General features: G+C 53.9%; 1 protein-coding gene across 2 annotated transcripts in view; it reads right to left on the reverse strand.

Annotated features, from left to right (window-relative positions):
• Positions 1 to 16,954, reverse strand: part of RGS3 (regulator of G protein signaling 3) — a gene marked incomplete at its 5' end in the record, with an annotated part of 84,736 nt that overhangs the window by 56,127 nt on the left and 11,655 nt on the right. The window contains 11 exons of one of the 2 annotated variants that reach the window (XM_082008895.1): positions 1,672 to 1,711; positions 2,175 to 2,514; positions 2,788 to 2,893; positions 3,611 to 3,716; positions 8,021 to 8,088; positions 8,776 to 8,866; positions 10,813 to 10,873; positions 11,635 to 11,703; positions 12,595 to 12,689; positions 13,388 to 13,446; positions 15,929 to 15,979. In XM_082008895.1, coding sequence (XP_081865021.1) covers positions 1,672 to 1,711; positions 2,175 to 2,514; positions 2,788 to 2,893; positions 3,611 to 3,716; positions 8,021 to 8,088; positions 8,776 to 8,866; positions 10,813 to 10,873; positions 11,635 to 11,703; positions 12,595 to 12,689; positions 13,388 to 13,446; positions 15,929 to 15,979 — 1,086 coding nt within the window. Of the gene's footprint in view, positions 1 to 1,671; positions 1,712 to 2,174; positions 2,515 to 2,787; positions 2,894 to 3,610; positions 3,717 to 6,250; positions 6,305 to 8,020; positions 8,089 to 8,775; positions 8,867 to 10,812; positions 10,874 to 11,634; positions 11,704 to 12,594; positions 12,690 to 13,387; positions 13,447 to 15,928; positions 15,980 to 16,954 lie in introns of those variants that run through there. The other variant, XM_082008896.1, reaches the window with a different exon arrangement.

A 16,954-nucleotide genomic window follows, 5' to 3' on the forward strand; every position in this document is an offset into this window, starting at 1 on the left:
GCCAGACCGTGCTCTGTTGGCAACCCAGACCTGCTGTTTACTGCTTGCTTTAGCAGCCTGCCTTTGCAGGGGGGTGGCCCCCAAGACCTAAAATGTTTCCACCTCCAAGTGCAATAATCCTGACATTTTCTCTGTTCCCTTTTTCATGGTTGTACTGCCAGATAAAATCAAAACACAAGAGACAGCTCCACACAGGACACACACAATCTGTCTGGGCTGTTCAGGATCTGCTTTTCCTCTTATCCCTAAATCACCTCATTTGATCAGAGGAATTCATCACCTGCACAAGTCCTGTTTCCTGCACACTGGCACAGAAATGCATCCAGCCTGGCCGAGGTGTCAGCTCCTGTCACTGTGTGACCAGTGGCCAGCTCTGCACTGCCACGCTCCACCACTGCGCGGGTTAACTACTGCATTCTTCCCTCCGAAGACTTAACATTAAACAAACTGAAAACAATCACTAAAAATTGCTATGGGAAGAAGCCCGAGTCTTTCGAATTCCACTCTGCTGTAAGAATAAGTCCCCATGGTCCAGCTCATCTTCTCACAGGATCTCAAACAGCAGGAAAGAGTTGCAATTATCCACGGTACAAAACATCCCCTGCAGCTGAGCTGCGGAAAATTCTTCTGGCCACAGAGCCCAGGGGCCTCAGACGCACGCTGCTCCCCAGCATCCCCACCACGGCTTTGCCAGCCCCACACTTGGTCTTCTATGGACATTGCCCTACCTTTACAGGCAGCACAAAATTTGATAGCCGGAAATTGTGCTGATAGCTTTGCCCGCACCAGAGAGGGACTGCTGAGTTAAAGGTACGCCTGCAAGATCGTGCCTATGATGTCAGCTCTGCTACGGACACGCAGCTCATCCTAAGGGCATCCTAACAGACCAGGGTGTAAGTGTGGCCTCCCAAAGCTCCCAAATCAATGAGCAGGCAATATGTGTTTTGGCACGGACCTGGATTCATGCAGTCCCCAGCCCTGCCACACACCTCACCCCGCTCTTCCTGCAAGCCCAACCACACCTGGCTCTCCAGGAAGACCCCCAAGCATACCTGTTGCAGAAAATGAGTTTATGCTTCAAAGAGTTTTTGAGGAGACCTTGTAGCAGCCCTAGGAATGAGTATTCCCCAAACCTGGCACATCAGCCTGCACTACTGTTTGTACAAACCCAAGTCACGGCCATCCTCACTCCCTTAGTAATAAAATGAGCCTCCAAGCAGGGGCCACACTATTAGCACTCCCCTAGCACAGCGCCATGCGTGAGAAAAGAAGCACGTCATGGACAGGCCCACAGACACATTTGGGGAACTGCCACAACAACAACGCTTAGCACTTTCACACTTCATGTTTTCATCGTGGCCCTGATGGAAAGTCCCTGCCACCAGCCTCCCTTCAGTTGCTCTGTGAGCGCCCACATGAGGCTCACCCAGTGACACTTGGAGCTGTGCTCTCCTCTGGGCTTGGGGGTAGGGGTCTCGCTTTTATGTGTGATGCAGAGAGTAGGAAGATTATACTACCCAAAAGCCCCAGGCTTCTGCCACTGTCCCAAAAACGTGAGGGACTCCATTGCAGCATTGCAGGGCTACAGGCAAGGATTCGGTAGTGCTAGAAAGGCCGTGTTTAGCTCTGCTAGGTGCTCTGAGCAGTGTTTCCAGCACATCAGCAACTTACCTACAGTAGTGTTGTTCTCTTGATAGACAGGCCTCAGCAGCTGTAAGACACAACCCAGAAAGGACACAGTCACCTGGAGTTGGCTTGAGGTAGACTTTACAACAACCAACTGCAAAATTTAGCGTGCCAAACCCAGCAAAGGCAAAGCACTCCAAAGAGGTGAAAATCAGTTTTGCCCTACTGCCAGCAGAAAATGAGAGTGATGACTTGCACTGTGGTCTACGCAGTGGAAACACTTCCCCTATCCTTACCCCTGGAGTGAGCCCTAAGAAGAGGCAGCAGGTCATCCTCCCTGGCTCTACAGTCCTAGTGGTAAATGTTTTAGGAAATTAGTGAAAGCTCCACCAAGGGACACAGGTCTAGCTTTACAAGAGGTATGTGCTCTAGCAAACATTTAGAGATGATGCTCGATAAGGCTGAAGCACAGGTCAAGAGAGGATCCAGCAAGCACAGTCAAAAGCCACATGCAGTAACGTGAGCCTGGGGCTGGAAAGCAGCCCTACCTGGCTTCCTGGGTTCAAAGGCGCTAAGATGATGTAGTTCTGGTCCGCAGTGGAGGGGACCCGGGACAGGGGTGGCATGGTGTTCTGGTTCCGCTTGCCGATCTCCGTGTACCTCTCCCAGCTGTTCAGCACCAGCCCATCACTCCCATCATACAGTATGTGGCAGCTCCGGCGCTGCTCGGGCCGCGGAGGCATGGTGCTGTTCTTTTCCCGTTTGTTGGGTGGTGACTGGAGGTCATAGGCAGACTTGCAGGACGATCTGCGGATCATGCCTTCAGGTCCTGACTTGACCTGTGGGACGAGCCTCCAGACCAACAGTATGATCTCAGTGGGACAGTTCCTGAAAGAGATGGCATGGGGCAAGTCAGAGATGGAGCAGTAGGGCGTGAGGCACCCTGCATCACTCAGACAGCAGCCATGAGCCCTGCAGTCCTTCCTCCCTCTAATGCCTCTGCATCCTTTCTTCTTTCACTCTGAAGAGTCCTTTCCCGGTCTCCTGCATCCCACAAAGCTGTTCCCTTCCTGTAGCCACCCAAAGCTCCTGCTGCCCTGCACTGGGCTCCCTCAGACTCTCTCCCAGAGCGCTTCACTGATGCTTCGGGTGAATACTCACCGGATTTCGTGTGCCAGCTCCACACATTTCCAGTGCTCCACGGGCTGCTCGTTCAGCTGCAGCACCGTGTCGAGCTGCTGCAGACCAGCCTTTTCTGCTGGGCCACCTACAGAGAGAGGAGACAAATGCCAGTCACCTGCTGGGCAGAGAGCCGAGAGTATGGTGGGGAGAAAAAGCCGTGGGGCTAGGGGACACCCGAATAGCGCAGCTTCACAGCTTGCACCACTCACTCCTCCAAACCCAATACGTTTCCCCTAACATCCCCACCCGAAAATGAAGCGGGGCCAGCTGAGCCTGGAGCTTCACCTTCCAACATGCACACACATGCGCACATGGAGCACCTGGGACACTCACAAACGCTCTCTCAGAGCTATTGCACGAGCTTCCCATGTTCCCTGGTGTGCGGTGGGGAGCACCAGGTTCAGCGGAGACACCAAGTCCCTCCCGCAGGTCCACACCCAGAGGATCTACTCAGGCAACTGAGGGCTCCTGTGATGCTGCTCCTCCCTGTGCCACTGCCTGACACCCCCCTGATGCTCTCTATAGGTCTCCCAACCAGCCAGACAGTTCTCAGGTTGGAGAGGGAAGGGAACAAAATCTCTGCAAATTACTGCAATACACTGCCCAAAGAGTGACGCAGCACTAACCCAGTGGCCTCTGACCTCATTAGAGGCACCAGAGAATTCATTAAGTGAAGTTTCCTGGAGGTAACCGAAGTCCTGCAAGGCACAGGAGCTTCTGAATCACAACATGCTCCGGGAAGCAAAAAGGAGCAGAGTCATTCATTCAAATCAAGAGGGATAAAAATGATCCGATCTCTTACCGGAGTCCACTGCCTGCACACGGACTGGAGAGTCACAGCAGATTGTGAAGCCAAACCCATCGCTTCCTCGAGGGATTGTAATCTGAAGAGAGACACCGGAGTCACCCTGTTAAGTGGAAAAGCAGCCACTCCATGTGATCAGCAAGCATCCCCCCTTTCAGCCACGTGCTGCCCCACAGCCTTTGGAAATGCAGACACAGGGCACTTCCAGAAGTGGTCACAGAGCCCAAAGGAACTGTCACGGTGAATGCTGTCACTCTGTGAACCCCGTGGACAACAGGTCTCTGCCCTGCTGCAGCCAAAGCGGGGTGGAAACGGTGCTAAAAAGCAATAAGAAATCGAGCTGAGGATCAACAGAGAGGAATGCTGCAAAATGAGTGCTTATTGAGCAAACACTAGTCTCCACTCACGACTCTTGCAAGTGTAAGGAAAGGTCTGATAAGCCATCAGAAAGGAAAATCTGGCAGTCTGGCTCTGACGCTGATTTCTAACACGGCTTCTCTAAGCAAGTCACTTAAACATTTCATTTCCAGTTGGGCAATACAGAAATAGCAGCACTCCAGAAGAAGCAGCAAGGATCAGCGCACTCCTGTCTGCAAGGCATCTGTGCTGAGTGGGCTTCGTATGCATTAGCTGGGGTGAGTACGTTTTCTCTTACTGAATTTGGAGGGGGTGGATGCTGGGCTGATTTAGGCTCATTTCTCCTCCTGATTCAAGAAGCATTGAGCTTATTAATAAAATGATATTTATTTTTTGGCTTCCAGCAGCAGCTCAGCAAGACAGTCCTGTAAATACCTGATTATCCCCCAAGACATTTGTCAAGATCCTTGTTTTACTGACAAGAGAAGAGAAGAAAAAAGAAAAAAGAAAAAAGAAAAAAGAAAAAGAAAAAGAAAAAGAAAAAGAAAAAGAAAAAGAAAAAGAAAAAGAAAAAGAAAAAGAAAAAGAAAAAGAAAAAGAAAAAGAAAAAGAAAAAGAAAAAGAAAAAGAAAAAGAAAAAGAAAAAGAAAAAGAAAAAGAAAAAGAAAAAGAAAATCCAACATCTGACCTGTATTATTTTGAGAACAAACAGTCAGAGAGAAGAGCAGCAACTCAGGAGAAGGTGCCAAGGAGGGGAACTGGTTCCTCGCTCCTTTACCACGGGAGGGCAAACGCAGCGAGCTTTCATTTCTCTGCACCTTGTCCCTGCTCGATTGCTCAGCATAAAATCAGGCTTCAAAAGAGAAACTGTCTTTACCTGCCAGGATCAAAAAGCAGGTCCAGTCCCACTACACTGAGTATTTTTCTCTCTGAAGTTTGTTGGATCCTCAAGCAGAGGAGGATGCTGCTTGTGGCTCTTCGAACCAACCTGACATCTCAAATACAGAGCACGGGGGATCCCAGTCCTGCAGAACTGTTACCACTGGCACCTCGGGAGCCAGCCCAGCATCTCTCCCCCCACGGAGGCTCCGCGGTCATTTCCCAGCCCAAAGCCTCCCCCGTGCCGAGAGGTCACCCGCTCCTTCTCCCTGAGCTCTTGTCCGCCGCCAACGGAGACACCTTCCCTGTGCCACTAACTAGCCGCTTCTCACTGCTGATGGTTCACTTTCCTCAGCTCCCACCACCACGGCCATTACAGAGAGTTGAACGTCCATTTTCGCCACTCTGCACAGAACTAAGAAATATGAGCATCTGACACAAGCTGGAAGGTGGGTGTCAAGGTGATGAGACTGCAGCACCGCAGAGGCTCACTGTACCCATACCTTTGTCAAAAAATGCAGAAAAAGTTGTCAAAATAGAGACTTGAAGAGGTCTAAGACACAAATCACTGTCAGTTGTCATTAATACAAAGCAGAGCAGCATTTCTGCATGAGACAGTCACTCCAGTCCTGATAAGAAGTGGGCATTTTTACTGAAGCTGGCTCTTTATGCAATTCCCAATGTACACTCTCCCCCACCACAGCTTTAGCAAGACATGAAAGATTAGCACAGAGAAAAGCTGACCATGAGCCGGGACCCCCAATCCAGACCAGGAAAAATTATTATATTATAAAATTATAAAAATTTTATCCAGGGGAAAAATTATGTTCGAAAGTGCAGGAGAGTGGGACCTGCACAAGCAAAATCAGCACCCGGCGTCGCACGCGGAGCAGGTCCAAGGGAACTTGCGCTGGCTTTTACAGAGCACAGTGATCTACTTCTCATACGGCAAGTCACCATTGGTTGTAACAAGCTTCAAGCAACACTTCATTCCCAAATACATTCACATAAAAATAATTTTTAAAAGAGAGAGCAGCAGCCTGGCAGAGACTTAGATGCCTGCAGTGCCTGCCGCTCCTCTAATGAGTGATAAATTGAGGCAGCGCCTCGCCGCTTAGCGCTTTCATCGTCGGCATGCCGCCCTCAAGTTACACAGTAAATGCTGCAGTAATGGGCAGAGATCAGCCAGAGACACTTGATCTGAAGATGCTTTCCTTATATTCCCAATATTATCATTTACAATCGGTAACAACAGCAAATCAACACCCTAGAACCAACACACAGAGAGCCCAGAAATGGTAAGAATGCCCACAGACACTCGTAAACTTAACCGAGACTTGCAGCAACGCGCGCGCACATGCTGGCACGCGGATTTTTTTTTTCCCCACAGGAGATACAGACCTGTCTGTATCTCCGCTCCGAGCACACCTTGCAGAGTCCATTGAAGCGGTTCATGGCTGGAAAACCCTAAACTCGCCGTTAGCCCATGAAAACGCAGTCGCCGAAGCAGCCGTAATCCCGATCTTGTATCACACAAGTGTGGAACAAACCACAGTCAAACTGGCATGACCGCCCATGGGAACCCAGCTCCAGAGAAGAATGGCAGGAAGCCACCTTTCACCTCCCCAGCCCCTGTCTGTGCTGTATGCCGCTTTACGATAAGCCAGAGGGCTTCCTGAAAACCCTCACTGACAAGGAAGAGAGAGAGTTTTATATTAAAATTCCTGTCAACTATTTAGTATTCCCCAGTCCCTGCTCTGTTGATGTGGCTTTTGTTCCCGCGGCATTCTTCAGCCGCACGGAGCACTTTGTTATTGCAATGTTCTCACAAACACTTTGAGGATGTTTAAGCGGCATTTCATAGGCACCGGCTGTGCAAGCTTCGCTTCATTAAAAAGATGGCTTGCACTCGTTACACTTGTAAAGGATAAGAGAGTTTTAAAAAAAAAAAAAAGAAAAAACAGAGTTTATTTTTGAAAGCGCAGACCCAGAGGATACACGCATCCCGATGCTTTATGCTCAGAGTCACGGAGAGGGAAGCAGAGAGGTCAACTGAATCGCACCAGGGGTGTAATTTTGGAATTAAAGACCAAGAGAAGCTCTTAACCCAGCCAGCTGCAGGGCAAAGCGAGACTTGGCGAGTCTGCACCAGGCAGCCCCGGCTGCCAGCACTGCGGCACAGCCCCAAGAGATGGGGTCGCAATGGAGAAGAAAGCACCTTCCATGCTCCTCCACGGGGATGGAAAAGAGAGGAAAGGCACAAGGGAACCCAAACCCTGAGCTCCCTTGCATGGCAGCGGGTGTGGCAGGGCCGGGGAGGGAGCGCGAGGAGCCCCAGCGCTCCCAGGGGATCCGGCAGCACAGCAGGGCTGTCGCTGGTGCTGCCCGGGGCCGCTCCGGCCGCATTGTCCCAGCCCGCCACGCCGCCAGGCTGGAGCTGGAAGGAGGATCGGTCTTCCTTCCCAGCCACCATCTTTCAAGTCGGTGGCGACTGCCGGAGAGGAAGGGAGGAGAGGGGCGCTGGCTTTGTTTGTCTTGCTCAATCCTACGCTTTAAAACAAGTAACTGAAAATGCAGCTGAGGGAAGCGGCAAAACGGAATTCGGCACAGATAAATCACAGGGCCGGCTGAGCCCAATTTCCGATGCAGGCCATGTGTTTGTGTTCCCATTTCCCATCCTTGCCTTCCCTATAAATCACCAAGGCTCCACTATGGGCCTTTCCCTTCCCAGAGCAAACGGCCCTGAAAGGAGGAGGGGAGCAGATGCACCCATCCAGGGAGACGGCAGGGACCGGTGCCGTGTGGCAGGCAGCCAGCCAGTTCCGTCCCCATCGCTTCCAGTCCCCGTTGCTCCCAGGCAATGGCTGGTGCTTTGTCTCTGTGGCGATATGCTGAAAAAACGGGAGGTCCCCGTATGGCAATGGGGAGCAAGTGTGGGCTTACTACCCACATCACCCACCTCTACTAATTGGTGCTCAATCAGGAAAACTAATTGCCTGTAAAAGCCATGGTGTCAACAGGGAGACTGTGACAGCTCCCACCTCGGCATCACCCTCACTAATACGCTGTCCCTTGGCTCATTTGAAACCCCTCCATGCAGGCTCTGCTGCCAGCCAGCTCCCAACCCCGCGTTTTCGCAGCCCTGGTGGGTCACAGCCCTGTCATACCTACCCTCAGCTGCGTCATGGTCACAGCATCCTGGCTCTCCTGCACTGCACCCTGACTTCCCAGTATCGGCTCTAAAAATTAAAAAAAAAAGGAAAGGCCGTGTCAGCCCAACAGCACACATCTCCCGATAACCCCTCTCCCTCCACACGCATCCACACACTATATAGAGATCTTTGCATGTCATGGGCACATCCCCTCCAGGCTGAGGCAGCCCTGCATGGCAGCAGCTGTGGGGTGGCTGCACATGTGGGACAGGCACTGCTGTCTCACCCTGGTCTGTGCCAGCCTGTCCTCCTCCACACACCCTGCCAGCACAGCAGGGAGATCAAGGCAGGAGAAAAAGCTCCCCACTATCCTGCACAGATGCCAGGACCCAAAAAGAGTCCAGCCATGGGATCTGTCCCAAGTCTGAGAGGTAGGAATCAGTGTAGTGAACGGCCCAGCAAGAGGGAGAGACGTGGCTGCAAAGTTGGGGTCCCTACTGAGAGCCCCAGGCAGCCACAGCTAAGCAGGAGTGAGGCTTGAAAGGGATTGCTCGGTGCCTGTGCAGAGCCTGCTGAAGCAGCCAGGATCTCCCCCACGCCAGCCTTTTGGGATCCCAGCGCCCACTGAACACCACAGGGCTGAGAAGTGCTCATGGGGGCATAGCAGCCATGGGGCTGGGGGCTGCTCTGTGCCAGCACAGGGACGGGCACAAGGCTGACTCTTCTTCCAAACCTTGCCAACACTTCCTGGGACCTCCCAGTGGGGAGACGCACCTCTGCTCTGCTTCAGCCGCCGCATGGCCACCTTCAGGTGCTTGGTCCTGCCCAGGTCCTCCCCGAGCAGATAGTACCAGCCGCTGATCTCCTGGGTGGGAGGAAAGAAGTTGTCGATGCAGGGGCAGGTACTCACCCCCATTTAACTCAGTCTGGTTGCCCATAGCCCCAGAGGGGTCCCGTTGCAGAAGTTTCCACAGGTCAGTACAGAAGATGGAAGATGCCCAGACACGCTCACACACAGAAGCACAGCCTGGAGTCCTTCTCTTAGGATATGGCAACAGCTAAAATTCCACCCCTGCTGCAAGGAGGGACCAAGCATCACTGAAGTAACAAACTTCTAGGTTTTTAGAGGGAGACAAGGTGCAGAAAAACAGCCAGTCTCCAGGACAACTGTCCATACCGTGTTTGCAGCAGCCAGCAGCCTCGCAGGGAGCACACGGAAGAGGATGCCCAAACCAGCCTTCAGCAGTGCTGGGTGCTCCTCAGTGGGGCTCCCTTTGCCCCTGTCCCATACCCATGTGGCCAGGGCAGCCAAGAGGACAGAGCTGACCTTGGTGATTCCTCACCTTTCTTCCAGGGAGCTGCCGCTGCCTCCTTGGGAGGCACCTGGGCAGGTGGCAAAAGCCAGAGGGACCAACCATCCTGGACCAAGCCCAGGAGTCAGCTGGGCTTGCAGGAACCACGTTCCCAGAGGCCAAAGGAAGGAGCCCATTTCAAAATGAGTGTTTTAAACCCACAACGAGGAAACTGAGGAGAGGGGCAGGATATCTAGCAGCATCGTGCAGCACCCAGGAGACGGGGCCAGCTCATCCTAGCCCCAGCTGCGGTCCCAGGAGGACCACATGCCCTTGCCATCCTCCTCCCATCTCTGCGAGAGAAGGGTGCTGTGTGTGGGTGCTATACACATGAACACTCCATCCTCTCTGCACACAATGACACTTTGTGAAACTCACTGACAAAATCTGACAAGGAGGGGACATCTTTGGGGAGGCCAAGTATGAGCAGAGCAGAGGCCCCTCCCGGGGAGAGCTGCAGTTTAGAGCTGCTCTGCCTCATTATCTTCATTGTTATAAAAAAGCTGCATCTCACTTGTCCAAATTTCAGAGGAGGCCACACGCAGGCTACCTCTTACCCTGTCATTGCCACAAATAGCTCCTTTCTAACCTCTTGCTGGGGAGTAAATTTCCACACCTCAGGTGATGTATTAACACTTTCACGAAACCGTCCCAGCTTGCCGATGTAGTCTGATGTGCTGACACCAGGTGCGGGCTGTCCAGGGATGAAATCCCTAACCAGTGGCAGATAGGAGGAAACGTGTCCGTGTTTTCGTGGGTCGGCAGGAGTCATCTGCAGCAGTAGCCTTGCAGGCTTCTTTAGGAAGGCAAACCCAGCCGATGTGAAAGCTGTATTATCGAGCAGCAGCCAGGCTGGGGCAGCAGTCCTGTGACCAAGTCTGCAGCAGTGGGGACATGGATTCTGGCACAGAGACAGCCTGGCAGCACCGCTGCCTCCAGGAACGGCCTGAGACCTCTGCATCTGGCCTCTCCCCACCACCATCTCAGCTGGTGAAGCCCTGGCTGCTGAGCGCAGGGCATCAGGCAGACAACTCCTCAGAGGAGTGTGTCCCCACCATTGCACCCACTCGGCCACGACTCAGATGTGACACATGCCAGGCTGAGCAAGTCTGGCCCCATCTCCTGTCCCCCAGGCAGCCCCGCTGCGAGCAGGGCAGGCAGCGCGCACTGGGGCCACCTCTCTGCACCCCCAATTGCTCCTAGTCTCTTTGTGTCCCTGCAGAAAGGGAGCGATGGTCCCCTGTCCTAGGATCCCTCCTCTAACAGCCTCCCCATCCCTGTCTCCAGCAATCACACCAACATCAGTCTCACGGTGGCCATCCCTACTGGGAATGGGACCAGGGAACTCCCTGGGCACCTGCAATCTTCAAGCCTGCTCCAGCCCCAAGGGTGCACTACATCCACCCACCGACCTGAGTCAGGCCCCAGTCCCACGCGCTGCGCTCCAGCACGGAGGTACCTTGTCCAGGGTCAGGAGGGACTTCACGCCGAAGCTCATGCAGCCGATCAGTTCACTCTGTCTGCAGGAGAGCCGGAGACCATCAGCACACACTTGTTGAAAACTCCCTGGGGACCAGCTCCCCACCTGCACCCCTTTGCAGTGACCCCACAAACATCCCTGCTCATGCCGGCAGCCAGGCAGCGCCCAGGACGTAACTCCCTCTCCAGGCTTTGAGCAAGGATGGTGTAACCACAGGGCTCAGCTGCAGCAGGGGCAAGGAGGAGCTGGGCTGAAGTATCCTGGTCACCTCCAGCCTACCTGATGCCGGCAGGAGCTTGGCCGAGGCGGCAGATGCCACTTGCCTGAGCAGGCAGCACAGCCTGCGAGGTGCCAGACCCCTGTTGCTGGGCTTTCCTCCTCACTGCATTGGCCCCAGAGGTAGGGAAGGTCCCCAGCCCAGAGCTAGGCTCCGGCCCCACTTGGCTTTAGCCAGCAGCGCAGGCATGAGTGGCTGCAGTTCTAAACACTGCTCCAGCTGATAGCTACCAAGCAGCAGCAATGCCGACAGAGAGTGGCAAGTGGCTCACCAGCGCAGGCTGCCCGTGAGAGTGACCTTGGCCGGGACGCTCTGCCAGCGGGTCCCCGTCCCAGCCACGCCGCTCAGCTCCCCCCGCCTCGCTGGCCCGCCGCCTTTGTGTGGGCAGCCCTGACGTCAAGGCTAGCCCTCAAGGCTCGGGGCGCTGGAGGAGCTCACGTGGGGTGGCCAGAGCAGACAGCAGGTTTGCTGCCGTGCCAGCCCCATTTGAAAGAGATCATATGGCAGGCTCGCAGCCCCCTTACCTGGAATTTCTCTCTCGGTTCCAGACTGTGACCAGAAGACGTTTCTGCTCATCCTTCCCTTGCACCGGGCTGTAACAAGCAGAGGGGACAGCCTGTGAGAACCAATCTTCCCCAGAGGGGCTCGGCAAGGGCTGCCCTCACAGCCAGAGACCCCTCGCCCTCCTCAGAGCCAGGTATTCTCCTCCATTCTCTGCACGGAGCTCCGCAGCATCACCCCAAATGGCAACCTCCTCAAACAAGTCACTGTTGCGCTAATTCACTCATTCCTGACAGACAACTGCAAAGGGATGTGGCCTCTCCTGGGCAGGTGCTGGGTACACCGCACAGGTGGTTTCAAGAGGAAAAATAATCTTGCAGAAAGACACATATCTCCAACAACAAAGGGCAAATGCAAGGAACAAGCCACACTTCGTGCTCTGAAACAACCATCCTGTGACAGATTAAATGCTGCACTGGGGACAGAGGTCTGACACAGACTGGTCAGCTAGCAACGACAAGCTCTACCGAAACACAACGAGCCGTACAGCTCCTATCCCATGCAGAGACATGCTGTAGCTATAGGAGATCCTTTTACCTTCCTCATTCATACCATTGCCCATTGCAGGTGCAAGGTCTAGGAAATGTTTGCCCAACTCCTGCCCAGCAAGAAAGTCCAACCGTGTGGGAGTGCCGCTGCCATGCTACGTGCTGACAGCTTTGTGAGCCTCCGCAGAGCTCTGCCCGAAAGTTCAAGGCATTTCAGCTATAAAAAACAGCAGAATAATGTCTGTCACTCCTCATCTCAGCAGCAGACCTGCTCATGCATGATGTGTAGTTGTTATAGATCATAACGCGAAAGCAAACACGGGGTCTTGGCTTCGAGAGGGTACCCCGGGACAGCAGCCACGTGGGCCCCCACTGCTCAGTGTGAACACAGCGCTGACGGATGGGTCAGAGCTAACTCTGCCCTGTCATACTCACAAAAGAAAATGCTCATGAAAGACAGGATTTTTGCTGTCTGGCACAGTCTTCGTCTTTTGCCTGCATTTCCAGTCAGCATCCGGCACGATCGACATCTTTACGGAGGAAAACAAGCGGTGTGTTAGCACTCTCAAAGCCGGCACTGGCACACAGCTGCCAGCTCAGCCACCGCAGTGGCAGGAGACCAGCACAGCCACTTTTATGGATGGTTAAACCTCAAAGATCCAGCTGAGCCTGTGCTAGCGGGTGGTTTAGATCACTTTACCCTATCCATGTCAAGTAATTGCGTTACAAAACTCCTCGGAGCAGGGGAGGGAAGGAACAGAGCAGAAAAATCAAGTTCTGATACACAGAAATGTTGGTGGACGGTCTCTGACTCGCAGCTCCCTTGTAGGGGAAGATGCTCCCTGCGCTGTGCACCCTGCAGTGGGAGCAGCCTGATAAGGTGACCTCCAGGAGAGCCCGAAGCCACACTGTGCTGGCCACACACTTATCCCCATCAGCCCTTGGGCACGCCGTGTGATGCTCTTGCAACGAGTGGCTGATACAGCCCTTAGCAGGGTCCTGTCCTCTGCTTTTCTAGCTCCGTGCAGACACCATACCAACAAAACCCATGAGCTCTCCAGCACTGGACAAGACACCAGCCACCTCCCTGCACGCTGTGGATGCTCAGCCAGAGCAGGACAGAGAAGGAAAGGGAAGAGACAGGCAGCCTGCAGCACGCTTAGAGGAGCCAACCCCAAAACCCCAAGAAAGCACCAAGTTCCCCCAGCAGAGCCCCAGGAGAACCCACCTTCACATAGGAGTCGCATGTCTGGTACTCCTTTCCCATCAGACCTTTTGCTTCCATGACTGGAAAAGAAATGAAACGGTCACGCTCCAAAGCAGCAGGGAGGGTATCTTCCTATGCCACAGCGCTCCACGCCACGGGGTGCTCCCTCCTTGTGGGGCTGAACCCGTCTCCAACCCCGACAGGATCCTGCGCACACCTCCCTAGCAGCGTGGTCTCACTGGGCACCCACAAACAGGTGAAGGGGTTTTTTGTATTTTTTTCTTTAATATACCCGTGCTATAAATACAAGCGTCTGTGGGTGAGGTTGGCAGCAGATGCGGTTCAGCGTCCGGATGGCAAATTGCATTTCGTTTGCCCGACTTCACACAGCTCTGGGTTCCCTGCCCCAGAGCCAAATGTATCATCAAGTTAAACATCAACGGACACATCCCGATGACAGCCCCGCCAGCAGAGACGCAGTGTTGCCGCACTGCCGACATTTGGGAACCCTGTGCTTCCCAGCCGTGTGGCTGGAGGCCATAGCTGTGCAGCAGGGTCTGGGTAGCCCGGGACGGGCTGTCGGAATGAGGATAAGCTCCCTCCTAACAAGCCTGGTAAGGCAGCAGTAACTCTGCCTTTGACAGAGAAAGATATGTGCTCCTAATAAACGTGGTCAGCCTGACAGAAACCCCAGTGCACAAGGGGAAAGGGGCTCTGCAAGACCCTCTGGTGCTTCATGAAGCAGTTTGCAAAGGTTCCTCCAGGCCAGGCTGCACCAAGAGCTTCCTCCTCCAGCCAGACCTGCTTTGGGTTTAGAGATGCTGGGGTGGAGAATGAAAAAATAAGATGGATCACCCCACATCACCCAGTCTTCTCCTGCCCACACCAAGTACCCTGAGCATCTGGCATGTGCCACGAGATGGTCCCAGACCTTGAGCCACCTTTGTCTCTTTGCTGGGCCATTTCCCACTTCCCAGACCCTCTTCTGGAGATGGCATCAGAACGAGACAGTGACTCGCACCCAGCTCACACTGGGGTTGCTCCAGTGGAAGGATTTGGGGTAAAGCCTGTGCCAGGCCCTCGGAACCACACACACAGCTTGGAGGGAGCCAAAAACCCCACATTTTCCTGCTGCTGTTTAGGGGATTTTTTGGGCGAGGTTTTTTGGTGTGGGTTTTTTGTTTTGGTTTGGGGTTTTGGTTTGTTGGTTGGGTTTTTGTTTGTTTGTTTAGGCTTTTTTTCTTTGTTGTTTTGGGAGGTTTGGGGAGGGTAGTTTCATTTGGGGGGGAATTTTTTTGTTGAGTGTTTTTTTTGGTTGGTTGGGTTGGGTTTTTAGAAAGCTTGCCTGCGCAGCTGGAAAAGGGCAGCAAGCTGTTGTGGCTGCCGAGTGAGAACAGGGGCTGCGTGTGGCTCAGCCGGTCCCCAGAGCCTCACCAGGCTCATGCTCTGCCCCCATTTCATTACAGCCAGGCAGGGGTGAAGCTGAGCTGCAAGGTGGGATGTCGCTCAAGAGGAAGTGTTTTCTATCCCTCCTGCCCTGCCACGCAGGTCTCTGGGATGGGGGTGCTTTCACCCGCAAAGGGTAGCCACCCACCAGAGCACTGGGAGTTCCAGGACCCTGCTTTCCTTTCACCCTATGGAGCCCAGGGCAGCAATGAGCCTGCTCTGTTCACAGGGAGGAATTTTACTCTGACCACTTCAAACTCTCAGCTTTTTCCTTGATTCTTCAACCATTTACTTATTGTGAAGCCCTGACAAGCCCCTGGTAGAAAGAGCTCTGTGCCAGAAGACCAGGACACACATCCTCCACTCTGCAGGAGCAATACTAAGGGCCCCCCAAGTGTCTGCAGACAGGCTTTTCCTAAAGAAAAGAGCTAGTTCTGACACTCACGTTGGACTTTCTAACAAACATGACTAGAGCTGCAGTGCCACAGTTCCCTGGGTCCTGCCTCACGGCTGCGAGGGAGCCAGTGTCCCAGGTGCTGCATCGCTCTCCTGCAACGGTACCCAGCAGTGGTGGCCAGGCCTGAGTCCCCAGAGAAAGAAAAGCATCGCTTGTCCCCAGTGGGACATGCCATGGCTTGAGGGTCAGCAACCCCAGCCTGGACCAGGTGAAATACTTTTGTTGAAGGAATATTGCTGGTGTTAAAAAAAAGTGCAGCGTTTGGAGGTAACTGAACAATCTTCAAATCCTGGCAAATGTGGCAAACAGTTTTGGCCAATGGAAAAGATGTTTCAGAGGAGACAAAGCATATTAGATTTTCTTTTCCAAATTATATTTGCCTTTTTTCTCTTCACATGGAGCTAAATGCAAAAAATTTATACAAGCGGACACAAAACACACCACGGTCACCTGGAAATTAAGGTCTCCAGAAATTTCAGTTTGGCCTCTAAACCAAAGAGCCCCCAGTCGTTGCCGCTCTACCACAGAGTCGTTCCCGAGAGCTGCCATGAAGCTCCAAAGAGCCTGAAGAAAGGGCACGGAAGTGCTAGTCATGTCCCCACTCCTAGCCCACCACGGCCCTGGGGCCATCTCACCACACGCCCCAGGGAGATGCTCACCGTGCAGCACCAGGATCCGGCCCTGCACCTCGACGGACAGCTTCAGCTGGCCTAGAGGGAAGGAGAGGAGAGACGGTGAAGGAGGCAGGGCTGCACGCCGCCCTGGCACCCCGCGCTCGGGGGCCAAACCCATCCTGCTCCCCCACCCCTGGGCACGGGGACATCGCTCAGGGAGCCGAGGGGAGAGAGGTGGGAGGAAGCACCTTCCTGCTACCAGGAAAGTCTTATGGCTCCAGCTGCAAAACATTCCAGGAAAACCTGAATACTCTTTTTCTCAGCACACAGTAAACTCTGATGGCAGGAGGCACGAGCCCACAGCAGCGGGGAAGCGGGAGCACCGAGATGAAGCAGTCGCTGCAGGATGAAGTAGCCCGTGTTTAGCAGCGGGATGCAGCCTGCTCAAATCCTCCCCCGGCTCAGATTCAACGTCCCCTTTGCCTCTCTCCTGAGCATCTGTGCGGGCGAGGGGCCGTCAGCCCTGCAGAAGGTGAGAGTGGGCCAAGCTGCAGACGGCCTGGACGAACGCCAAGGACGACGGGTGCCTGCGGTGGCAGGAACACACCGGCGCAGGGACAGCCGAGGCTGACCCCGCTGGGGGAGCCTGGGCCACAGCACGAACCCGCTTTCGTCCATCCGCCGCTGCGGGGCCTCGCTCCACGTACGCCCCCTCCCTGCTTGCCCTGCTGCACGTCTCGTCTGTCCAGAGTGGTTTTGGGGAAATGGGAAAGCCTTAGAAACTCCTTCGCTGACAGTCACGTCCAGCAACAGTTCGTTATCACCGGCACTACTGAGCAGAGAAGACGCAGCAACAAGGAGTAATGCAGCACCGCTTGCAGCACAAACCCGAGCCCCAGGAAGCAAAGCACAGCAAGGGCACCCGCATTGCAGCCTCCCACATTTCCTGGGGGTCCCAGACAGTACGGGCTGGTGAGCAGACAGGTAATCTCCTAAAAACAGGAGTTGATACTTGTTTTAATCTAGGATTAAACAAGAATGGTTTCAGTCATGTGTTTTGACTCTGAATAA

Source organism: Phaethon aethereus (genome assembly GCF_964289735.1).
Source record: "Phaethon aethereus genome assembly, chromosome: 20".
NCBI lineage: Eukaryota > Metazoa > Chordata > Aves > Phaethontiformes > Phaethontidae > Phaethon > Phaethon aethereus.